The sequence below is a fragment of the Gadus macrocephalus genome, chromosome 19, assembly GCF_031168955.1.
Source record: "Gadus macrocephalus chromosome 19, ASM3116895v1".
Taxonomy (NCBI): domain Eukaryota; kingdom Metazoa; phylum Chordata; class Actinopteri; order Gadiformes; family Gadidae; genus Gadus; species Gadus macrocephalus.
In genome coordinates, this window is record NC_082400.1 from 11,921,356 (window position 1) to 11,930,612 (window position 9,257).

Genomic DNA, 9,257 nt, shown 5'->3' on the forward strand with positions numbered 1-9,257 from the left:
GAATGATTGAATAAAAACAAATACCAAAATATCTTTTTTTTTTGCTCTGGCACAAACCATTTATTTTTCCTTTTTAACAATACAGCTTTGTCTTCTCAAAAGATGAATACATTTGAAGTTTCCAAAAAAATGTCCAAAAACGGTTATCAAGTAATTGCTTCCGAAATCAATTACGCTACCATTTATTCAGCTATGCAAATATTCAGCCAATCAGAGTTCTTATCCGGACGGCGCGTCCCCGCCCATCAGCTTGACGGAAGAACGTCACAATATGTCACACATTTGCAATATGTAATGCAAAATAAAGCAGCAAATGATATAAACTGGGTAAACTGAATAATTATATTCTACTTAGGAGCTCAGGAAAACTTTGAATAAACAATGAATCTAGATTGTAAAGATGTAGGCTACAGACATTCAAGCCAAAAGCTGCCACGTGCAAATTCTTACAAATGATACAAAGCTACAACATTATTGCCACCTTCTGCCACAGCGTATGGATTAAGGCTTATCGTGATATCTGACTTATCACGACATATTTGGTCCGGGGATTCAGAGCTTCTAAAAGGAGAATTCTAGAAGACACCCTTGTGTGATTGACTGCATCATAATGTTGCAGAGTTTTATCTGTAATCACAACATGCTGTTGAACATCGTTTATATAAACTTCTGCTTTTCACGTTATACTGTTGCAAATCTAAAAGGAGATATATGCATGTCTGCTCTCTATAGCAACACTTGTAAATTGTGACTTGATCGAAAAGCCACAGAAAATTGTAATCTATCTTGTTGACATCAACCCCTCAACCCCACAACAGAACCCTTTAAAAAAACACTCATGTCTGGATGGAGGACATTGCCTGGTTACATTGTGCCAATGCTACGAATTAGGTGAAAGTAGAAATAATAGCTTTCCTATAAGTCTGCATGATTTGAAACGGTTTCTCCCAACACTCCTGTCTAGAAGCTGCTATGACTCCGCAGTATATACACAAAACATGCCTTGAAATTATATGAACGAGTGAATTTGGTTTATGATTTTCACACTATAAAGTCCCACAACTCAATAATACAATTACAAAAAAAAAAAAAATCAAACATATCCCCATTTACAAACAACATGTAACCCAAACTGAAGTGGCATCTTAACACTTCTGATGCCATGCAAAGAGCACATAAAAGCATGTTTAAAAAGTGCAACTGACCTACATTTACCCTTTTTAATCAATTACTGAGACTGTCCTCCTCTGTCTCGTCCCTTAGAGCCTCTGAAAAAGAAACAGGTTCAACTTTAAAGTCCAGACAATGCAGAGACACCTCCACCACACCGACCATCAGCACACTGCAGAGAAGACCCTCCCAACTAGTTCAAGCCCTCTTCTCCTTTGGGGTTTAAGTTGTGGTCCAGCGCATGAGGTGGGAAATGTAAGTGCACTTTGGGGACAGAAAGGACACTTGAAAACACGCATGGGGAATGTGCACAGAAAGACTAAATACAAAGCAAACACGTGCACAGAAAAGTGCACGTGGTACATCAAAGTGCACGTGGCACTGCGGACCAGAGCTACTGTCCAACCAATCAATGCCCTCCAATAGTGGAAACTTTATCCTCAAACATTAAAGGGGCCCTATTTTACCTGTTTCGATGTCGATTAGCCTTTACAATCCATTCATAAATCGACCCGTTAGGGACATCACACATGGGCGTGTCCAAACAGATACATGATGGGCAGCTAGAGTTCACTTAGTAGGCTGTGGACACAACCACTTGTGATGTCACTAAAGGGGAGGTTTTGAAATGGCTTGTAAAGGCTAATCAACATGGTGGTCAAATAGTGACCCTTTAAACTGGAAACGAGCCAATCCCACACATTCCTTCATGACAACAGACCAGAGATTTGGAGATAGCAGCTAGCCTTCAGAGGTCAGCTAGCCTTCAGAGGTCAGCTAGCCTTCAGAGGTCACACCAGCCCTCATGTTCTTCACAGCCACGCATCACTCAACCTTACGATAAACCTTTATTCAGATGCTTACAGGCCAACAGAAACAGCCTACCTAGTTTCATGGTCGGTAGTGGAGCTACTGTGTAAATATACACACACTGCCGTAAATCCAAATCTCCAATATACTGGGAATGCAATGCATACTATAAATATATTTCAGTTTTTTCGTTTTTCCTTTTGGGAGGAAAACGCTGCGTTTGGTGTCCCGGTGGATCGTCCCGTTGTCCCTCATCCTTTCTCTCTCTCCCTCTGATCCCTCTCTCTCTCTACGGTCCGGGGAGGGGGGGGGGGGGGGGGGTCTGACCTTCGCCTAACAGAAGGGTTCCTGGGGTGCGGGCAGAGCAGAGCTCGCGATGGACTCAAAACACACACACACACACACACACATACACACACACAGACAGACAAACACAAACACAGACACCCACTCAGGAGCCGTAGTGATCCTGAAAAACAAGAGAAAGTCTGTTAGAGACGCAGGGTCACCGGCCGACCTGACCAGAGTCGGAATTAAGAGGGGCTGATTAAGAACAGAACCCCTCCATAGCTCAGCTGGGGTCAAGGCGTACGCAACTCTAATTAGTAGGTGGGGTGGGTTTGGGCCAGACTGGAAGTAAGGTCTAAAGAGGGGCGGGGCCAACCTGGTGGGAGGGGCTAAGGAGGGGCTGGACAAGTCACGAGGGGCAGGGCAAGCCTGGAGGGAGGCAGGGGCCAAGGAGCAGGTGGGGCGTACCTGGAGGGAGGAGCCGAGGAGGGGTGGGGCCTACGTGGAGGGAGGGACTACGGAGGGGTGGGACCTACCTTGAGGGAGGAGCTAAAGAGGGGCAGGGCCTACCTGGAGGGAGGGGAAATGGGGGACGGGGCCTACCTGAAGGGAGGGGCTACGGGGGGCGGGGCCAACCATGAGGAAGGGTATACAGAGGGGCGGAGCCTACCTGGATGGAGGTGACCACTCCGCTCGCCATGCCCGACAGCCTCCCGGCAACCGAGCGCACGCCGAGCCGGAGCTGGGACATGTCCGGGGCGCTAGGCAACGCATTGGTGAACCGGTACGAACCCGCCGCTACGGAAACAAGGACCCCTTTAACACCACATCGATTTTATATTCATTATATAATCCTGCATCTATAACGTCTATAAATCTCATCCTGCATCTGTAACGTCCGTAAACCTTCTCCTGTATCTATCCTCCTCACCTGCTTGCTTCTTGGGGTCGTCGAACAGGTCGGCTGAGCTGATGGAGGAACTCCCGGAGAAACGCTCCAGTCGAGAGCGGCTCTCGTACTGACGGAGAAACGACAGAAACACCTTCAGTTAGACTCACAGATTTACCTCTTCATCTGAGTGTCAGGGAGGGGAGAGAGACAGGAAGGGGACGGGAGAGAGACAGGAAGGGAAAGTGAGAGAGACAGGAAGGGGACATGAGAGAGACAGGAAGGGAATGTGAAAGAGACAGGAAGGGGATGTGAAAGACAGGAAGGGGACGTGAGAGAGACAGGAAGGGGACGGGAGAGAGACGGCAAGGGAAAGTGAGAGAGACAGGAAGGGGACGGGAGAGAGACAGGAAGGGGACGCGAGAGAGACAGGAAGGGGACGCGAGAGAGACAGGAAGGGGACGCGAGAGAGACAGGAGGGGGACACGAGAGAGACAGGAGGGGGACACGAGAGAGACAGGAGGGGGACGCGAGAGAGACAGGAAGGGGATGTGAGAGACAAGAAGGGGATGTGAGAGAGACAAGAAGGGGATGTGAGAGACAAGAAGGGGATGTGAGAGAGACAATAATGGGATGTGAGAGAGACAATAAGGGGATGTGAGAGAGACAATAAGGGGATGTGAGAGAGACAATAAAGGGATGTGAGAGAGGAAGGGGACGTAAGACAGGAACGGGACGAGAGAGATAGGAAGGAGGATCGGAGTGGGAAGCGGGGCTAACACCGCAGGGGGGAACCAAACCCGGGTCCCACCCGTACTGCCGAGGGGACCCCTGACGCGCCCCATGTCCCCCCTCTCTTTAGGGGACCCCCTACGGTGTGTGTGAGGAGCTCCGCCCACCTCAGAGTTGTCCTGTTTCCCAAAGAACATATCGGAGGAGATGGACTTGGAGTCTCCGAACTTCTTCTGGGCCTCTCCGGTGTCCGAGACCGGGGCAGGGTCTGGTTTCCTCCGGGACGCGGGTCTGGGGGGGGGGGGGGAGAGAGACACCACACGTTAGACCTTCTGGTCTATGGACCCCTACAGAGTTCACCTTTTCATACCTTGGAGAAGACTAGTTCCCAGTCCCGGTCTGTGTGGGTCAGGGCCTTCAGGGGTCTTGGCCCTGGTCCCGGTCTGGGTCAGTGGGGGTCTGGGTCTGGGGGTCGTGTACCCGGTCGGGGTTGCAGGTCTAGGGTCTCACCGGTCATCCAGAGACGTGATGCCTGCGGTCAGGAAGAAGTCGGGCTCCGGTTTCCTCTCCTTGCTCCAGCCCCCGTCCGCCCGCTCCCCCCAGCGGGACGAGGAGGAGTACTCCCCCCCCGGCTCCCCTGGCTCGTCAGCCCTCGGGGTCGCCCTGCAGGCACAGGGGCAGATAGGGCAGGTTCTTAATACGCCCCCGCCTCCAGAACACAAGGGCCAGTCCTTGCACCGGAGGAACCCCACCGGGCCGCCCGAGGGATGGGGGTCTCACCTGGGGCTGAAGCTGCCCTCGTCATCGTCCTCCTCGATGTATCTCCGGGGCTTGGGGGCCTTCACCCCCCCGGGGGCCTCCTGCTGGATCATGTGCATGTCGGACATCACCGAGTGGGACACGCCACTGAGGACCAGAGGACACGTTTCAGACCAGGGGGCCGACGGTACAACAACACTACAGGCAGGCTGAAAGGACGGCACCTAGCGTCTAGAATCTGAGTTAGTTCAGAGACATGCTGAGGAAGGTCGGGTCCACAGGCGGGATGGGGACATTGGGGATGGAACCGAGTACATTTTAGCTGGGAGTTCAACATCACAGCAAAAACACTCCCCTGTCCCAGCCCCCCTCTGAGCACCATGCTCAGAGGGGGGGCGCCACGCTTAGAGGGGTGACGGTCAGCGTACCTTCTCATTCCCCTCCGAGCACCATGGTGACTCTTACTGGGGTCACGAACCTCCTCATGCCCCTCATGGTGACTCTAACGGGGGTCACGTACCTCCTCATTCCCCCCACGGTGCCTCTAACGGGGGTCACGTACCTCCTCATGCCCATGCCCATGCCCAGCCTCTCCGCCTGCTCCTTGCGGTTGCCCTGCAGCCCCATCAACTTCTGGTCCTCCAGCTTCCTCTGGGCCTCCAGGTCCTTGTAGGCCAGGCGCAGAGACGGAGCCCTGGGAGAGCGAGAGGGTTAGAGTCAGCAGAGGTCATTAAGGGGCAGGTCATAGAGGAGCAGGTCAGTAAAGGTCATTAAGGGGCAGGTCAGAGGTCAGTACAGGTCATTAAGGAGCAGGTCATCAACGAGCAGGTCAGACGTCGTTGCAGATCGTTAAGGAGTAGGACGTTAAGGAGCAGGTCGTTAAGGAGCAGGTCAGAGGTCAGTACAGGTCATTGAGGAGCAGGTCAGAGGTCAGTTAAAGGTCGTTAAGGCGCAGGTCAGCTGGATGGTAGGACTCACAGGGCGGCGTCTTCGCGGCCGGTCTTCTTGGCGGGGCCGGGGGGGCCGGCTGTGACGTCCTTCTCCCTCAGCTTGTCCACGGCCTGCGCTCTCTTCTCCAGCTCGGAGAAGCTCTGGCTGCTCACCTTCTGAGCCCCCAGGCCCCCCTTCTTGGTGCCCAGCTGGAGGGAGAACACAGGGTTAGGGTGAAGCCACGCCAGGCCGATATCGGCCGATAAAACGGGCCAACCGATCTGCGGGTGAGGCTGTACAGAGCCGCGGCGGTCGGGTCAGTGAGGCTACACTGACGAGGCTGAGGAGGGGACTTTGGATCAGGACCACCGGTTCCCGGGGACCCCGGTACCCACTGCCCCAGAGAACCAGTCCCATGGAGGTCAGAGGAAGAAACAGTGGATGAGGTCCATGATAATCATGGGCCACCAGGAGACTCTGGGTCAGGATCATCTCAGGTAACCATGGTAACGTACCGTCTTCTTGGCCCCGGTCGGTTTCTTCTTGAACATGGAGGAGGTGGGCTCTGCGGAGGGAGGGGGGGGCACAGGTTAAGAACTCTAAGGGTTAACAAATCAAACGGGTGGATTTGGCAGAGCAGCAGGTGAGCCTCACCTGGATGGGCTTTAGGGGAGACCCCGAGCATGTCCACGCTGGGACCCTCCTCCGAGTTTCCTGAGGACATGAACCCCATTAAGTTCATCGAGAGCCCCAAAACGTTTCACAGCCCGTGAAACAAAGACAATTAAAACACTGCTAATACAACTGGTACTGAATGGTGAGATGTACAACAGGGCATGACGCATCAGAAAAACCTCCAACAGACTCCGAGCTCAGGGTGAGATGTCCATCAGGACATCCCCACCAGGCGTCAGAACTCGTACACACCGTTGCTGTCCTCCTGTGACGGCTGGAGAGAAGCCTTCTCAATGGGAGGGCTGCTGAGGTTCATCAGGGGCATGTTTTTGTTCTCAGTCACATCCTGGAGGGCACAGAAATACAACCAATCACAATCCACGACCACATAACAGGAATTACACCCCGACCAATCACAATCTTCGACCGCAAATGACAGGAAATACACCCCAACCAATCAGAATCCTCGACCGCAAATAACAGGAAATACCCCCTGCTGGTCCCAGACGTTACCCCACTGATACGCACCAGGGTGTGGAGGCTGAAGAAGTCATCAGGCTTGTTGTCCGGAACCGTCGGGGAGATCGGTGCCTGGCTCTCCAACCATAGCTGCACAGGAGACACAGTCCGAGATACAGCCAGAGATACAGTCAGAGATGTATGCGTGTACCTCTTGTGTGTGTGTGTGGGTGTGTGTGTGTGTGTGTACCTCTGTCCCTTGGTGTGTTTAGGTGTGTGTGTAAGGTGTGCGACTGTGTATACCTCTGTCCCGTGTGTGCGGGTGGCCTGGGTAGCCAGGGTCTTGACCCGGTCGCGGTACTGCGTCGCAGCCCGGCTGTTGTACTTGGCGTTGGCGGCGCTGGTGGTGCAGCCATACTGGCTGAAGAAGCTGAACTGAACACGATAATATCAAAATAAAAATAAATAAAATGAATGATATCAAATGTAAATCTAATATATTACACACACAACTCAAAACTAGTATTGTACTTAATAATATCACAATTCAACAACGTATTTTAATTAGAATCTAATGTCAACATAATCACTGTTGAATACTAGTATTGTTCAAAATAATATCACAATTAAAGAAAAGTAAATAGAATCGATGTAAATATAATATATACACTATTCAATGCTAGTATTGTCATTTTATCACTTTAAATAGGAAAAACACCACAATTAACAACGTTTTGAAGTATAATTGAATGTAAATATAAGATATAGGCCTACACTACTACACTTCTCAATACTATAACGGCATATGATATCACTATAAATATGAATCTTTATAATAATGGATTATAAAAATGGATTTTCAGTTATAATAAACACTACAAAAACAATAGGGTTCCAACCCTTCGGGCTTGGCCCCATAATAAAGACTCACCGCATTGCTGTTTCCTCCCACTTGCATGCACCTCAGCTGGTACCAGGACCAGTTGAAGTCAAGCTCCGTGGACCTGTGGACCAAACCCTCAGTTTGAACAGAGACCATTCTGAACACTTACATTCAGGGCATATAGTAGACGCTTATATCCAAAACGTTTGTCAGCAGAAAGAGAAACAACAATATATCGCCGTCGGTAGAGTAAGGATGCTCATAGAACCAGCAGGGCACCAACAATCGCCAGGTTAACCCATTCCCCGTATACAACAAAGATGTCTAGGATAAGAATAGTCACAGGAATACCGGAAAGTTCCAGTTTATAAACTCAAGTCTCCCAGGAGGCCTACCTGATGAAGGACAGGTGCACCCCGAGGGAGCGGTGCGTCCCGGAGCAGTCGATGCAGAGGAACACCCCGTAGGTGATGCTCGCCCAGCTGGGGTTCTTAGAGGAGCAGTCGAAGCACGCCTGACAGAAGTCGAGGTTATTAGACTTTATTAGACACATGAAACATGATCCAGGAGCCGTTTCTGGAAGATCAATCTGAACCCACCAGGGAGTGATGAGATAAGAACAGACAGAAGATCAATAGTTGGTCCTCCAGTCCTAAGGACCTAACGTGGCGGTCTAAAGGTGATCCACTGATAGGAGAACGAGGTTCTAACAGCTGGTCTCTGGAACCCGATGTAAGGCGTTTTAAAGGTTCAACTTATTCTAACACCATCACCGTATTTAAGATAATCGATTAATATATTATATGATATTATCATGAATCAGTCCGAAATTGTATTCCTAAATCGGGAAAACATAATATTACCAGAGTCTCTTCTTCACAACATATGGTAGATATATATATCTTCTATATCTTTACATTGAGTCCTTCAGTCAGGTCGGTATGCTTTTTTTGAACCAGACCACACATTTGAACCCTAACTCCCGGTTCCTGAGAGGGTCTTGGTGTTATTTGGTCCTCGGCTCTCAAAGTGCGACGTGTCAGATGTTCGGAAGGTTCGCTCTGACTTCCTCGTAGAGGATCATCTAGACCTTGATCTAACCCCACCTCGGAGATAACATTTAACCCGCTCACCTTGTTGGTGGGCACCGAGCGGAGCCGCTTGAAAACCGCGGCGATGTCCTGCTTGCTGGGTTCAGACATGTTTCTGTGGACCTTCTCTGGTTCTTCTCCCGAACGGTAGACCTGTTTACCGGAAGCTGCTAAATCAGCTAGGAGCCGCACGTCAGCACGGAAACTGAATGTTGCCCGCTCATTGGTCAGCCGGGCAGAATACTGCCCTCTCATTGGTCAGCCGGGCAGAATACTACCCTCTCATTGGTCGACCGAAACAGCTGGTCTTGTTGTTCTAACTAAGGAACCTGGGTAATGGAGTTCAACACCTGGACGAGGATATCGCCTGAACGTGGAGCAGCAGCATCCGCACGTGAAACTGAGCCGTCGGCTGTCAATTAAAGGGGTGATATATTATGCTTCTTCGACTTTTCCATTTGCTTTAGACTATTATATGACGTATGCATCAATTAAATTAAAAAATAATAATGATTAACCAAATGTTTTGCCCCCCGGGCCACACGGGAATATAGAAAATAAAGGACAAGAA

General features: G+C 50.5%; 1 protein-coding gene across 2 annotated transcripts; it reads right to left on the reverse strand.

Annotated features, from left to right (window-relative positions):
• Positions 1–37: 37 nt before the first annotated feature.
• On the reverse strand, positions 38–8,889 carry arfgap3 (ADP-ribosylation factor GTPase activating protein 3). 2 transcript variants are annotated; one of them, XM_060038762.1, is made up of 16 exons: positions 8,729–8,889; positions 7,991–8,109; positions 7,644–7,716; positions 7,016–7,147; positions 6,782–6,862; positions 6,506–6,599; positions 6,233–6,292; positions 6,094–6,143; positions 5,627–5,787; positions 5,211–5,342; positions 4,670–4,795; positions 4,400–4,540; positions 4,057–4,180; positions 3,200–3,287; positions 2,939–3,066; positions 38–2,449 (listed from the first exon to the last, which is right to left on the reverse strand). In XM_060038762.1, the coding sequence occupies exons 1-16, from the start codon at positions 8,795–8,797 to the stop codon at positions 2,432–2,434; spliced, it is 1,596 nt and encodes a 531-aa protein (XP_059894745.1). In that variant the 5' UTR covers positions 8,798–8,889; the 3' UTR covers positions 38–2,431. The 2 variants fall into 2 exon arrangements, with proteins under 2 accessions (XP_059894745.1, XP_059894744.1); XM_060038761.1 differs by having other exon boundaries at positions 4,400–4,552.
• Positions 8,890–9,257: the final 368 nt, after the last annotated feature.